This window comes from Mastomys coucha, unplaced genomic scaffold (assembly GCF_008632895.1).
Source record: "Mastomys coucha isolate ucsf_1 unplaced genomic scaffold, UCSF_Mcou_1 pScaffold21, whole genome shotgun sequence".
Classification (NCBI taxonomy): Eukaryota; Metazoa; Chordata; class Mammalia; order Rodentia; family Muridae; genus Mastomys; species Mastomys coucha.
The window spans coordinates 70,199,425-70,214,905 of NW_022196904.1; the positions used below are offsets into that span (position 1 = coordinate 70,199,425).

General features: G+C 49.8%; 1 protein-coding gene across 2 annotated transcripts in view; it reads left to right on the forward strand.

Moving 5' to 3' along the window:
* The first annotated feature begins 878 nt into the window (after nucleotides 1-878).
* Nucleotides 879-15,481, forward strand: part of Sema4b (semaphorin 4B) — a 41,735-nt gene continuing 27,132 nt past the window's right edge. Inside the window, exons 1-2 of one of the 2 annotated variants that reach the window (XM_031387100.1) lie at nucleotides 879-1,027; nucleotides 13,028-13,276. In XM_031387100.1, coding sequence (XP_031242960.1) covers nucleotides 13,159-13,276 — 118 coding nt within the window. In that variant the 5' untranslated portion in view covers nucleotides 879-1,027; nucleotides 13,028-13,158. Of the gene's footprint in view, nucleotides 1,028-7,270; nucleotides 7,286-13,027; nucleotides 13,277-15,481 lie in introns of those variants that run through there. The other variant, XM_031387101.1, reaches the window with a different exon arrangement.

Here is a 15,481-nt window from a genome sequence, read left to right on the forward strand (position 1 = left end):
GTTTTTTTTTTGCTGGAGCTCTTCCGGAGAAGGCAGAGGGACCATGCTCTTAGTATTCCTCTGGCCCCGGCTGTCCCTTGCCCTATAGCTTCTCCTGGCTCTCTAAACCAGCCAGCTCTGGCCAGCTCAGCCACTTACAAACCCAGAACTGGTTGTTTCAGGAACCGCCCAGAAAGTTGCTGTCCTTTTCTGGAAGATTGAAGCGGAATACAAGGTCTAGAGAGGGACAGGGCAAGGTCACTTGATAGACGCTGTTTATATTTATACTCCTATCTCCTCGGCAGGTTTATGGGAGGAGCTGTGAACTGTTTCAGAGGCAGCTCTGTGCTTGGTCTTTCTGTTTCCCTCTGTCTCTGTCTCTGTCTCTGTCTCTGTCTCTGTCTCTGTCTCTGTCTCTCTGTCTCTGTCTCCTCTCCACTGAAAAACAATACTACCATTATTGAGGGTTGACCAAATGCCAGGTGCTTGCTTCTCATCACCACGCTGTGAGGTCCCTGTTGGTTTCATGCCCACTTTACAGGTGAACTAAGGCTCAGAGAGGTTAAGACACTTGCCCTAGCGAACACTGCCAGTTCTCAGGGGACCTAGATTCCAACTCTGGGTAGGAATGAATTCCAGTTAGGGAGACCACCCACCAGCGAGGCCAAGCACGCCAAGGTCAGAGAGGGTGCAGCCCAGTGGACTTCGGCCTACGTGGACTGTAGGTGATCGGGTGGAAGACCCTGGCCCGACGTGGGTAGCCTCGTACCCAGAGCTGCTGGATCAGGCTAGGGGACCGCGGAGCGGTGGCAGCGGAGCCAAGGAGGGCGCCTTTGGACAATTCCCGAAAACCCGAGCAGGCGGGGCGGGGCGGGGCTTGGAGGCTGCCCAGCATTTCCGGGGACACGGCGCAGGACGCAGGGTGTTCACGGGACACTCCGGGTCCCCAGGGACTACGACCGGCTGGCCAGCCTGGCAGCTGGAGTGAGTTGGTGAAACTTTGGAGCCGCGCAGAGGTAGCCCTGTCGCGAGACGTAACTCCTTCCAGGTAGGGGTCCGAACGAGGTGGGAACCAAGGTCTGGGGGTGATTGGACAGGCGCGGGCCTTCGCCGTCGCCCCCCACCTTCCTCCCGCCCCTCTCGCCTAAGAGGGCGCCACCTGCATGCTCTGATGGGCACCAGCCGGGGCCAGTGGGGGAGCCTGTTGCCATGGCAGCGCAGGAGGTTGGGCCCACGTTCCCATGGCCACCGGGGGCCTCTGCGCGAATCCTTTAACAGTGTCTTTCAACACCGCCCCCTACTCCCTGAGCCCAGAGGAAAATCACTAGGAAAAAGGCCTCGAGCCCCTCCTCTGAACGTCTGCGGTTGTGACCTCTGAGTTAGGGCTTTGTCATGGCTTCTTTCTTCTCTCTGAACAACAAGGTGGATTAAGGGCCAGGAGGGGGAGGAAGTTGGGGTCCTGGGAATGAGGTCTTTGCCTCTGTAGCTGTCCTAGTAGACTAGAACAGAGGTTCAGGAGGTTTGGATTACTTCGGGAAGGTCTTCGAACCTCTGTTCACAGTCCCTCACCTGTCATGTATTTAAGATTCACCGGGAAGGCTGGTGATATAGTTTCGGAGATGGGAGCTTGCGGTGAAGCCCAAGGTCCTGAGTTTTGTTTCCAGGACACAGATGGTAGGAAGAGAACACTAACTCCCACACATTGTTCTCTGACCTCCACATGTGCAGTGTGGCACATGCATACGGCCATCACACACACAAACATATAATAAGTACATCAGCATATCTCGTGTCAACCACAGGAAGAACTAACTATATGCTTTGGGGCAGGAGATTTAGAAATCACGGTTTGCCTTCCCTTCATTTTCTCAAGGAAAGCTGGACCCAGAGACACTCAGTTATCCCCAGGTGATTACGTGAATTGGTAGAAAGGTCAGGATTTGAACTCTGTCTCTTGACTCCTCGAGTCAACTCCTAGGCTGTGACTGAGAGTGATTTTTCTTTTTCCCTGAAGCTCAGAGAAATAGGAGTTATATATCTCTTTGCATTTACGGTCTTGAACTCTTAGAGACAAGTGATGGAGTTGGGTGTGTGTGGCAGAGTGACTTATGGGATAAAGGTGCCTGTCTTCAAGTCTGATGACCTAAGTCTGGTGGAAGGAGAGTTGTCCTCTGACCTCTGCATACATGATACACATGTTCCCTCCCTCCTATATAAATAAACAAATGTTTCAAAAAAACGATGGAGGTGGGGTCAGGGTAGCTTCGTGGTAGAGCACAATGTTTCATAGCATGTATAAGGCCCTAGATTTAATCTCCAGAACCAAAAGGAAATTAATAATAATTAATAATAATAATAATAATAGCTGGGCAGTGGTGGCGCACGCCTTTCATCCCAGCACTTGGGAGGCATAGGCAGGTGGATTTCTGAGTTCGAGGCCAGCCTGGTCTACAGAGTGAGTTCCAGGAGAGCCAGGGCTATACAAAGAAACCCTGTCTCGAAAAGCCAAATAAATAAATAAGTAATAATAGTAATAGTAATAATAATAATAATAATAATATTAAGAAGAAGAAGAAGAAGAAGTGAGGGGGCTGGGTTTGTGTGGCGCACATCTATACTTGCACTTCAGATGTGGAGGCAGGAAGATTAAGAGTTCAAGGTTTTCCTCAGACACAAGAAGTTGGAGGCCAGCCTGGGATACATGAGATCTTCTGTCAAGCAAAAACCAAACAAATGAAAAATCCTGAGAGCCCCAGAGCACAAGACCTATGCAGCAGGAAGACTTTCAGTTCTTCCTGGGGCAAGCCCCATCCATTTCCTGACATCTTCAGGTCATCTGCAATATCCCCAGCACAATTTTATTGTATATGTTTCATGTACATCATACGTCATTATATGCACTTTATCATGTAGCTTGGGCTAGCCTTGGAATCCCTATGTCACCAAGGATGACCTTAAACTTTTGGCTCTCCTGCCTCCAGTTCCTGGGTGCTGGGATTAGAAGCATATGTACTGTGACTTGCTGGGAATCCAACCCAGAGCTTCGTGCTGATGACCTATGTCTGATGGAAGGAGGTGGTGGAGGATGAGCAACTGAGAGCTATATCTGCAAGCCTGGGGACCTCAGCTTAAAGTGGTGTCTGACAGGAGCCAAGCACTCAAACATCCTCCAGCATAGCATCTCTTGGGAAGCCAACAAAGCTGCTGAGGAGATTTAGAGCTAGAAAACTCTGAACTGCCCTAAGGCAGGGAACTGGAGCCTTTGGCCCCTCTTTGGTGCCTTTTCTTATTCACACATTCTTTGAAAAGAAAAGAGAAAGATTTGGGTGTGTGGGGAAGGATCTGAGAAGGAACACTGGAGTGAATCTCTTGGAAATGATTTGAGACCTTCAGTGAGAGCAGAAAACCCATTTGTTCATTTAGTCAACATTTACTGGGTGCCTCCTGGTTCCAAGCTCTGCCCTGGGGCTGGACATTTAAAAACCTGAGGTAGGCAGGTCTGGTCTATGCAATCAAGAAGCTTGTGGAAGGGTAGGGAAGAGAGGGATGAGACTCGTAAATAAGTGCTTTACTGGGCGTAATGAGTGCCTTAATGGAAATCTGAGCCAAGGGCAGAAGGAGCCCAAAGGAACAACTCCGGAAATTGGTTGAAAACAGCAGGATCTAGTCTGTGCAGCTTGGGAGTCCTTCTGGAGTCCTGCCAGGCTTGCTGTGGCTACTACCTTTGTCTGAGACAAAGGAATGAATGAGGGAAAGTGTCTAGAGAAATGTAGTCAAGGATGGGGCAGCTCTGCAAAGAAACATTTGACAAATCCTGATGAATTATGAAGTCCTTGTCTGCAGCAACCCTGGTACTTTCCGTCAATTTGACTCATGCTTAGAAGGCAGCAAGTGAACAGGAAAAAGTATTAGCTGAGTGAAAGGAGGGAGGGGAGGGAGGGAGAAAAGAAAGACAGCTACTTGTATCATCAAAAGTGGAGCCAGTTTGCAGGTTGAGACAAAACCTGGCTGAAATTCTGCTTCTTGGTGTAGTGATCACCTGAGTAACGAGCCAGCAGATCCCTTGGCCCCAAGTCTTCACCTTGAATACATGTGGCCTTAGGAAGCCCCTGAACTTCTCTGTGCAGCTTGCTATCTGTTTAGTGGGATTTCCCTCTCTTGTGAGGATTAAAAATTATTAAGTGTGAAAAGATCAGCAAAATGCCACACTTATAGTCAGTACTGAGGAAAATATTACCTGAATGACTGTCAAGTTTGATTTAGGTAGGGGGGAGGTTGCCAAATACTTCATGTGGAAATTACACAGCTATTCCAAAGGAAGAATGGTTTCTTTTTACCTAATAAGGGCAAATTTTGTAAATTCCTTGTTTCTGAAGATGAACACATTTTAAAGAAATGGTTATAGCTGGGTGTGGTGATACACACCTGTAATTCCAACCTCTTAGAAGGCTGAGGTAGGAGGGTAGTTAGTTTGTGGCCTGCCTGGGTCAAGTTCAAGGTCAGTTTGAGACAGTAAGACCCTGTCTCAAAAGGAAGAAGAAGAAGGAGAAGAAGGAGAAGGAGAAGAAGGAGAAGAAGAGGGAGAAGAAGAAGGAGAAGAAGGAGAAGAAGGAGAAGAAGGAGAAGAAGAAGAGAAAAGGAGAGAATACACGGTTCTTTGTCCGTCCTGAGACGAGGATTCTCTGTGTAGCACTGGTGAATTTCAAGTTGTGAATCAGGCTGGCCTCGAACTCACAGAGATCCACTTGCCTCTGTCTCCTAAGCGCCTTGCAAGACAAGGTTCTTTACCCTTTAGGGTGCATGACAAAGGCAAAAGCCCTGTTCTGGAGCATGTTAGGCAAGTAGTCCAAGAACTACGCGGCATATCTAACCCTAGACAAGGTTTTCCCCTTTTTTTTAGATTTAAAAATTTTATGTATATGAGTGTTTCCCATATATATGGGAACCACATTTGTGCCTGCTACCTGTGGAGTTCAGAAGAAGGTATTGGACCCCCTGGAAGTGGAGTTAGGGGTGGTTGTGAGCCTCTGTGAAAGTGCTGGGAACCAAACCTGTATCCTCTGCAAGGGCAACAAGTGTTCCTAACCCACTGGGCCATCTCTTGAGCCCAGACATGGATCTTTCTGAAATTAGATGAAAGCTCTGATACTTGTTCTCCAGAAGTAGCACTTCACCTTTAGGGTTCTTATTCCCCTGAATGCCACTCTGGAGTAAGGGCCTCTGCCCTGCTACACGGGCCGTAGGCTGTAGTGAAAGGCTTAAGGCCATATTCCTAGGTGAGGAACCGGAAGATCACAGCATCATGATGGAAATCTGCATCTACTCTTTCAAGGGATTGTGAAAGCCACAGAGAGTGGCACATAAGCCTACTCCAAGCTCCTGCTGGGTCCAAGCCCCAGGGATCCTGGGATGCCTCCGTTCACAGGGCGATATCTGGCCGTAGGAATCCCTGGGATTTTCTAGTATTGCCAGAGGGACCCATCCAAGCTCAAGGCTTTGGGGTTACCTTATACCATCTCCCTGTGAGTGACCTGATACCATTTCTTTAGGATGGCAAATGAGCATGCTTCCATGGTATGGCCACCCTGGCAAGACAGGTTGATGGTTGATGTTGGAGTTGCGGGAGATCAGTAGCAATTCATCTTCCATCTCTACCACGCTCCCAAGACTCATTTGTCCCTGCTTCTTCTCTTGGTTCAGTATGGCAGCCAACAGCAAGGCTGTGTGTAGGAGGTGTGTCAGCCAGGGTGATTTAAGATGACAGAAACTTTGGAGCTAAAGAGCTCCTCTTCTGTGGGAAGGAAGAGGGAAGTGGGGAGGCTCAAGACTGGGAAGGAAGCTTGGTTTCTTGGGGATAGAGGCATGGTGCTGGCCTTCATAAGGGGTCTGGAAGTCGGAGTAGAGTAGATTTAGAAGGAAAAATTTGATGGCAAATTGGAAAAAAGTTTTTTATTTTTAATCTTTACTCTTTTGAGATAAGGGTCTTGCTAAGTAGTTCTGGCTGGCCTGGAGTGCAGTCTGTGACCTAGGCTGGCACTGGAATTTACAGGGATCCTCCTGACTCAGCCTCTCAAGGGTTACAAGCATAAGGCTGTACTTAGCTCTTTGACTTGAGATCTTCGAGAAGAGAACATGGTTTCCTAAGCTGGACAGGAAGCTGAGCCTCTGCTGGGTCCTTAGCCTTCTGACCCCATTCCCACCTGGCCTAGGATCCCGCCTCCCACCCGTGAGTAAACTGTAGTCATTTGAGAGCAGCAAAGCCACTGAGCAGTCAGTTAGTTTTAGGGGTCAGCCAGGCCAGTCCCCCTGACTGGGCAGGCCTATAGTCACAGCCGGCACCTCCTGAACTCCTGTAGGGAGCACAGGAGTGACAGTGGCAACTTCATGTTTCACCCTGTCTGGGCAGGGACAGGCTGAGCCCTGCTAGTTGCACCACAGCCCTGTAGGGTGGGGGGATCCCCTCCCAGGGAGTGGCCTGCTCAGGTCCTAACAGGCCCAGTGGGGGCGGTGCTGTGTGGTGGGCTGCTTGCCACTGTAGGCACGCCCAGGGCTTGGGCTGGGCAGGCTGGTTCCTTCTCTTCAGGAGAGTTGCAGCCTCAGCACCACGTATGCAGGAGGCAGCTGAACCTGAGGGTGTACTAGGAAGGGGCTTCTCCTGAAGGGCTTCTAAGATGTTTACTCTGTTGAGGCCACGGGGTTCCTTTCAGGTGGAGAAGCAATACCAGTCTGGGACATGGGGCGTTCACTCTGCTCAGTATGCTGGAGGCTTTACGGGTGCTATCTTGTCATGTTCCCTAACCATGCCATAAAGTACTGTGGTATTACTATCACCAGACAAGCACCTAACAACCAGAGGACTATGGTCCTCTTAGAACCCTTATATAATGGGTAGTGATGAATTCTCACTGTATGCTTCACCACTGAATCCTACCATTTAACAGGGCACATATTCTGGCTAGGGAGTGGGGAGCACAGCAAAAGGCCTGTAGGAAGAAGCTGGTTTGGGAAGAGAGGAGGCAGTTGTTGGACCCTATTGAAAGCTATCTGAGAGAACTGAAGGCAGTGTTAATTCTGACCCTGGGTGGATACCCTCTGGGGCAAAGGGTGCTGCCTTTCCCAAGGAAGTGCCCAGCTCTCAGGCCTGGCAATCATTGGACGGTTTAAAAGCACACACATAGACTGTGTCTGCTGCTGTGACTTCCTCATGTAAATGTATTGCTGCTGCAGCCCAAGTTGCTGCCTGGCCCCTGGGGAGGAGAGACAGCCTCGTGCCTAACTGGGGCAGGGTGGGGAACCGCAGCTGCAGGTTGGTATAAGAAGAGGGCCTAGGGCTACGAGGGGATGGTGGCAGGGGTCCAGGGCCTAGGGAGTTGGACCACAGCCAGTTCATGTCTGAGAGACCTTTGCTAGGCTGCCTGCCAGTCAGTACCCGGCGGTGGGGGGAGGGGTGGGAGGAGCCTGAATGTTGCCCAAGGAGAGGTGGGCGGGACCTTTGGGTTCAAGCTCCTCTGGGCTGGGCAGGAGGCTCCTCCCCCGCATGGCAGCAAACAAAGCTAGAACTCCAGAGTAGGACTGTGGGAGTCCAACGCCTAGCTCCCCTGGGTAGGAGTCAGAGGGGGCAGACTTGGCAAGAGCCCTTCGGCAGGTTTCGTGCATGCCCAAGGACATCTTCCTGCCTGCACCTGGGCAGAGGCTGAGGGGCGAGTGTTTACTGTGATAGGCTGACCGCACGAAGGGAGGCTTGGTCAGACGTGTCCATTCATTTTCTGTTTTCATTCTTCCTTGACTTTATTTCCTCTTTCTTCTCTTCGGGCTTTCTCCTACTGTTCTGTCAGTTTGTGCTCCTTCCTTGGTTCTACAGTCATGGTCTGCTCCCCTCTTCCCTAGTTTCTTTTCTCCCATGCTAACAGGTATAAAATACAAGCTTCTAGCGGGACCTAGTGGTGCACTTACATTCCCAGCATTGAGAAAGTGGAGACAGGAGATCTAGAGTACCAGGCCAGTGTGGCTTACATAGCAAGGTTTAGGCCACCTTGGTCTATGTAAGTGAGACTATCTGGGTTTGTCTGGGTGCCTAATGCTTCTCCTCTTCCTCTTCCTCCTCCTCCTCCTCTTGGTTTTTCAGAGACAGAGTTTCTCTGTGTAGTCCTGTCTGTCCTGGAACTCACTCTGTAGACCAGGCTGGCCTCCAACTCAGAGATCCCCCTGCCTCTGCCTCCCAGAACCAGATTAAAGGTGTGTGCCACCATCTCCAGGCTTGTCTGGGCTTCTTTATAATATATTCTTATGAACATTATACCTCTCATCCTTGCACTAGTGAAGAAAAGTGTGTGTGTGTCTCTGTGTGTCTCTCTGTGTGTGTAGGTTGTGGGGGGAGGCACAGGTAGACAGGATGGGAGGAAGAAAGAAGGCCTGTGAGTGCAGATGGACAGAGGGCAGACTTAGCAACTTATGGATGACTTGTAGGCTGGGGCATGGAAGAAGTACTACTTTTTTCTTCTTCTGATTTTTGGTACTCTTTCCAAGCTACCCCCCTCTCCCCAGTTCTTTGCAAACACTGACATCTGGCAGAAAAACACTTGCCTACATCCAAGCGTGGCAGAGGGGAACAGGAGACACATCGTTGGCTTGGGAACCACTCTTTTGCCTAAAGGAAGTCAATTCAAAGGCAGTTCTTTGTCAGTCAGCCTTCTGTTCTTTCCAGTCTGAGGAGAGCACATGACAAACCACGTCAGCACATGTACAGAAGACAGTGGAGCCCAACAGGAGCACGCATGAATTGGAGAGTGCTTCCCCAGGCCAAGGGTCAGGACTCTCATGTAGATAGCACTGTGTGGTTCCTACCGGGGTGCCTTGCTAGGCATGGGGGAGGGGTCAGAAGACAGAAGACCCAGTGCTGTTCTCTAAGGGGCTTGCTGCCCAGTTGGCATAAGACATACTTTCAAAGCACATGAGCAGGATATAATTAACAACCATGAGAGGCTGCATCAGCCCCTGCCTCCTCTCCTCCGGGATGAGCACAGCCGTCAGACAAGCCCTTTGTTGCCAAGACACAAGAGCAGACCAATCTCCTGCCACTTTAGGAGCTACTGATCCCCAGACTCAGGCTTTGAATAAATGCTAATTGAGCAGGTAAGCCATAGATCAAGCACTGCCCTAAACTGGGGTACAGAGCAGAAGAAGAAAATGCTGTAGTTAGCAAAAATTGATTTCTGACAAAGCTTGTGTATGCATGGGTATGTGTGTGCACATAGGAGATCTCATGCATGTGTGTGTATTTGTATGTGTGTATGGAGGCCAGAGAACAACTTTGTATGTCATTCCTCAGGAGTCATCCACTTTTTTTTTTTTTTTTTTTTTTTGAGACACGGTCTCTCACTGGTCTGGAACTTGCCAAATAAATTAGGCTGGCTAGCAGAGATCTGCATGCCTCTACCTCCTCTGGGTTGGGACTACAAATGTGTTTTACCATGATTGGCTTTTGGCTTTTTCTCTTCCTCCTCCTCAGTTTCTTTCTTCCCCTCTTCTTCCTCCTCCTCTTCTTCCTCCTCTTCTCCGTCCCTTTCTCCCTCCCCCTACCCCTCTCACTCTTCTGAGATCTGATTGACCCAGGCTAGTTATCTCATAAAATGTTCTTCATGCTGGATGTATCTGCTTTCATCCTTCTTATTAGACGTGGGTTAAACCCTTTGGTAGGAACACCACAGGGATTGATAATGTGAAGTTCTCAGGGCATCATATGGGAGGCGAACAAAAATTCCATCGTACTCCTATAGTGGATGACCACTTAGTTAAGATGGTGGCCACCAGGTCTTGTTGGCAGGCATACATTTGCCTTTGGGCTAGTGATCATCTGTGGGACTGACAGGCACTGTTCCCCTAGTCTTTATTTCCAGGTGTGGTCTTTGCTAAGTGTTCTTTCTAGTCATCTATTTCTTTCTTTCTTTCTTTCTTTTTTTAAGATCTATTTATTATTATAGATAAGTATACTGTAGCTTCAGATCTCATTACAGGTGGTTGTGAGCCACCATGTGGTTGCTGGGATTTGAACTCAGGACCTTTGGAAGAGCAGTTGGTGTTCTTACCCACTGAGCCACCTCACCAGCCCTAGTCCCTCTATTTCTACACTTAGCAGCCAGCATTTGTACATAAAGACATTTCCTTCCCTTCCCTTCTCTTTCCCTTTCTCTCTGAGTTACACTATTGACTAATGGGTTGTATTTTCATTTGCTGCATTATAATCCATTACTTATGGCATTTGGTAACCAAATGGTCATCTCTCTGGCTCCTCTCCACGTAGTCATCAGGCTGTCTCTTCCATTTTTCAGGCATGGCCACATTAGTTTAGACTTTGCTTTGCTTTCAGGCCCAACAAAATGTGCTGTTTACTTTGTACTTTCCCTCATTCTCCAAGGAGATCTCTGCTTTTATAGAGGAGTGGTGTGCAGAAACCAAGATCTGGAGGCTAAATCCGCACGCCCATTATCTTTATCAGTAACTTGATTAAAGGTCTAAGGAATACTTAGCCAAATTTACGATGATTCAAAACCAGGAAAGAGGTGCCAAATGTATAATAGAATCGATATTCAAAACAACCTCTGTGGGATGAAATCTGGGCCAGAACCAATAGATTTAAGAGAGATAATTTTGAAGTCTTGTGTTCAGTTGAAAAAGTTTATTGCATAATTTCAGGTTTGGGGCACTCTTAACTAGACAGAAATTGGCATCAAAAGATTGTTCCAGGTTGTTAGCCAACATGAGCCTGTAGTAGTCTGACCCTCATCGTCCTTGGTCACCCAGTCATTCCTTCAACCAACATTTATTGAAGGTGCCTGCCATGTATACAGGCACCATCCCAGGGACCTGGGAGGTTTGAGTAGGGGAAAGCTGCACCTAGACTTTCATTTTATTTATGTATGTATTTATTTAAGTTTTGTTTTTGATTTGTTGTTGTTTAAGACAGAGTTTCATGTAGCCTAGATTGGCCTCAAACTTTTTATGAACCTGAGGCTGCCCTTGGATTCCTGATCCTCCCCTCCCTCCATCTGCAAAATTCTAGAATTAAAGGCATGTACCACCATTATCCAGCTGACTTTAGAAATTTATTTTCAGCTGGACAGTGGTGGTGCATGCCTTTAATTCCAGTACTTGGGGAGTCAGAGGCAGGAGGATCTTTGTGAGTTCAAGTCCAGCCTGGTCTACTGGAGTTCTAGGATAGCCAAGACTACACAGAGAAACCTGGTATCATAAATAAATAAACAGACAGACAGACAGACAAATGAATATGGGGGCTGGAGAGATAGCTCAGGAATAAGAGCACTGGCTGCTCTTCTGGAGGCCCTGGGTTCAATTCCAACCCAGCAACCTCATGGCAGCTCACAACTGTCAGTAACTCCAGTTCCAGGGGTTCTGACACTCTCACACTGACAGATACATGTAAAAAAATTTTTTTTGAGATAGGGTTTCTCTGTGTAGCCTTGCTGTCCTGAACTGGCTTTATAAAACTCAAGAGATCTACCTGCCTCTGACTCCTAGGTCTGATGGGATTAAAGGCCTGGGTTACAGGCCTGACCTCAAAACAGTTTTTAGGTTTTTGTTTTGTTTTGTTTTTCCGAGACAGGGTTTCTCTGTGTAGCCCTGGCTGTCCTGGAACTTACTCTGTAGACCAGGCTGGCCTCCAACTCAGAAATCCACCTGCCTCTGCCTCCCAGGTGCTGGGATTAAAAGGCATGCGCCACCAACCGCCTGGCTCGAAACAGTTTTTAAAATGATATTTATTAAATGTGCATTGGAGTTTTGTCTGCATGTATATTTATTTTGTGTTACACACACACAGGCCAGAGGACACAACTTGTGGAGTGGACTCTGTCTACTGTATTTGAGAAGAGATTATAGAAGGAAAGGAAGAAGTAGTTAGAGGGAAAGCAGTAAGTGTCAGATTATGGAAACTAGTGCATTTGGACATGAGGAGTAAGAGAAAAGACACGAGACCGTAGAAGGATGTCAGGGTGGTGACAGTACAGGAATTGTGGGACACGGGGAAGTCTGTTTGTGAGAGAGACCTGGGACATCCAAGAGCTTGTCTGCTTTGACTGCTACTTGCCTGTTGGGGTGGGGACGAGAGCAGAAAGATGTGGCTCTGAAACTGCCCACAGGGGCAGTGTAGCTTCGACAACTGCAGAAAATTCTGAGCAAAGTGGTCTCATTGCCACAACAACAATGAACATATATTTTTAAGTTTTTAATTTTATCCACGCACCTAGGAAAAGCTGAAACGGGTTTCCAAAACCTTGATGTCTTTCTTTGTTGATCTCCCCATCTCCCCCTCCTTATTCCCCTCTATTCCTTTGCTGTGGCTCCACCAAATTGACTTCAGATTGGGGTACCTGCGGGTGGATACCTCTGGCGTCTCATTCCAGCCGTAGGGAATCCTTTCCTATGCTCAGCCACGTGCTGGTTGTGGGGGAAGGTCTAGCCTCCTTGGCAGTGCAGTCCATGAAATCCTATTATCCCACTTGAACTAATTCTGCTCCGCCCCCAGGGCTTCGCGTGGACAGAATTCTAAGCATGGACTAACCCAGCAGAATATCTAGATTCTAGACCATGCATAGACCTCTCGCGGAAGTAAGACTGGAAAGCTACCAGCCTCAGTCTCAGTGTCTGCACAGCTCCCAGAGCGGGGGTGGGGGTGGGTGGGGGTGGGTAGGGGGCGTGTGGGGCAGGGTTCCCGGGAGCCGGAAGGAGGCCGGGCCCGAGCGACTTTGCGAGCTCCTCAGTCTCAGAGCTTCAAGTCCCCAGGCTCTGCTCCGACCCCCAGTGCCCCAAGTCGGGTGACCCGATCCAGCACCCCTCGTACTCCAGCGCCCGGGAAGGAGGAAGGGGAAAGAGCTGGGCGAGGACCTACTAGGAGGCCGGCCTACTCGTCGACTTCCTGCTCCGCGCCCTCCTCCCTGCGGCGGGAGCGCGGGGCTTCCACCCCGCAGCCCCGGGCAAAGGGAGCCTACGGTGCGGCGGCCCACGTGACCATCTTCCTTGCCGCCCACCCCAGGTCCGGAGGCGGAGGCCGAGGGAAGGACTCCGGGCCCAACCGCGGGGCGGGGCTCCAGCCTGCGACTCCACTCGAGCAACCTGATCCGGAGGACGCCGCAGCCTGCCGCGGTCCGAGCTCCACGCGCCGCGATGGGCCGGGCGAGCCGCTCCGCCGTCCTGCTGCGCGCGCTCTTGATGCTGCCGCTACTGTTGCTGCTGCGGACGAAGACGACTCGGGCGCTCGGCCCCCGGATCAGTGTGCCGCTGGGTAAGTGCTATGGGGCGCGGCAGAGGGAGGGGAGCGCGGACAGCGAGATGCTTAGCGGAGTGGCCACGACAAAGGAGAGGTTGAGGTCCACTAGGACCAGGAAAACATTGCCCTTTCCCAAGTGCTGTGGTCAAAGCGAAAGGGGAGGGAAGCTAGGGAGCTGAGAGCCCTTTTCTTCCATTTTCTATCTGGACTTGGAGAGGGCCGCTTTCCTGCTCGGTTGCCGCTGCTCTTCTAGGAGGGAGCACACTCGGCACTGTTTGGGTGCCTCAGGTGCTAGCCATTCCTGCCCATTCATCTACTTGTCTTTGATTTGATGTTGACCAGAGTCTACCGTGGAGCCACCAACGGCCCGGGGCTGAGGGCACTGCTGATGGCTGTGCTATAAACTCTGGGCTTCTGGTATTCTCAGGCATCACAGCAGAACCTGGAGCTTGGCGGGTGGGTGCCAGGTCTTTCCTTCCTGCAGGCCTATCTCTGACTGATCAACCTGGAGAATTCACCTCCTACCCCCAAACACAGGGACTTGGAAACTGACATTATTAAGACCCATCTCTACCCTGCCTAGAGGGACCGGAGGGTACCACCCTGGTGGGCCAGATTCCTTTCTTGGCGTTTTACAGCTGCCCCTGGCCGCCTGTGTTTCCAATCCTCCACTCTTTCTTTATTTCTCTTAGTCTGATCGCCCCTGAACCTTCTCCTGGGAACCCTAACTTTTGGAATTCTAGGGACTTAGGTCGTAAGCCCAGCAAGTGCTTCCTACTGCCTGCACTCCAGCTTCCTCCCCTGCAAAGTCGCCTCAGGCTTAGATACCTTGCAAAGCCATCTTGGGAAATTAATAAAACTTAGTGTGTTCGGAGGGCATCAGGCACATAGGTACCAACAGACAATGTTTGGCCAAACCCCTCTAAATTGCAAACTGTCACGTGTGAGTTAGTGCCTAAATTAAAGGTTACAGACTAAAACTCTTCCAGACTTCCTTCTCCATTTAGCATCCCCACCCCTAAAAGCATCCCATTTGCAAAAGGATAGAATCAGCTCTTCAGTTAAGGCCCCTAACCGGATCTCAGTCCTCAAGTTCAAATCCTGCCTCAGCCGCTTAGGTCCCCTGTGACCTTAAGTAAACAACTTGACTTCTCTGTGCCTTGATTTCCTCATCTGTAAAATAGGGATATTAGCACCTTGCTCTGGGCTCCTGCTCATTACCAGTTGCATAGTCCTTAGGATAGGGCTTGGTACAGAAACCTCTCAGCTGGTGTTTGCCGTCATTCTTGTTATGTTAAACTTGGACCACTCCTTCATGGAACTGGGTGGTTCGCTGTGGGGTGGGGATAGTTTGACTGCAGTTCCTTGGGAGTTCTGTTCTTGAAGTGAGTAAAGACTGAAATCTGAACCCAGGGTTGTGGCTCTGCCGCTTTAAAACGTTGACATAGCTTGTGTGGGGGTGTGTGGGCGAAGGAAACACATGTGGAGGTCAGTGAGGTCAGAGGGCAACTGGCAAAGTTCTCCTTCAGGCCAGTGGATCTCAGGAATTAAGCTCAGATCCTCAGGCTTGGTGTCAAACCCCTTTCCCTGATGAGCCATCTCCCCATGATCCCTCACCCTGTTGTCCCTTCTGAGCTAGGCATGGAACCCAAGTGCTCCACCTCTGAGCCATACATACCCCTCGCTGCTCTGTCATTCTGTGCCTCCCTAGAGTAGTGGTTCTCAGCCTTCCCAATGCTGCAACCCTTTAATACAGCCCCTCAGGTTGTGGTGGCCCCCAACCATAATTATTTTTGTTGCTACTTCATAACTATAAGTTTGCTACTCTTATGAATTGTAAATACCTATTTTCCCAAAGGTCTTAGGCAACTCGTGTGAAAGGGTCCTTTGACCTCCAAAGGGTTTGAGAACTGCTGTCCCAGACCCTTAGACCCTCTCAGCCTGAGGGATAAGGAAGGGGCTATGAGATGGGTGCACATGCCCCTGTGGCTCCTACTTATGCCTTGGCAAAGCAGGACTAGCTTTTGGGGCCACACCAAACCCAGTAGGTCTTTTGTCTTAGGGAGTGGTATGAAGACCTGATAGGGGAGTAGAGGGGCCCTGCTTCCTGGGAGGACATCTGTCTTTGGTTAGCTGTATAGTTCCAGCTCCCACAATGAATTCCCTGATCATTCAGGGCTGCCACAGGTAGGCAGTGTGTGACTTGTGCATTGTACAGAG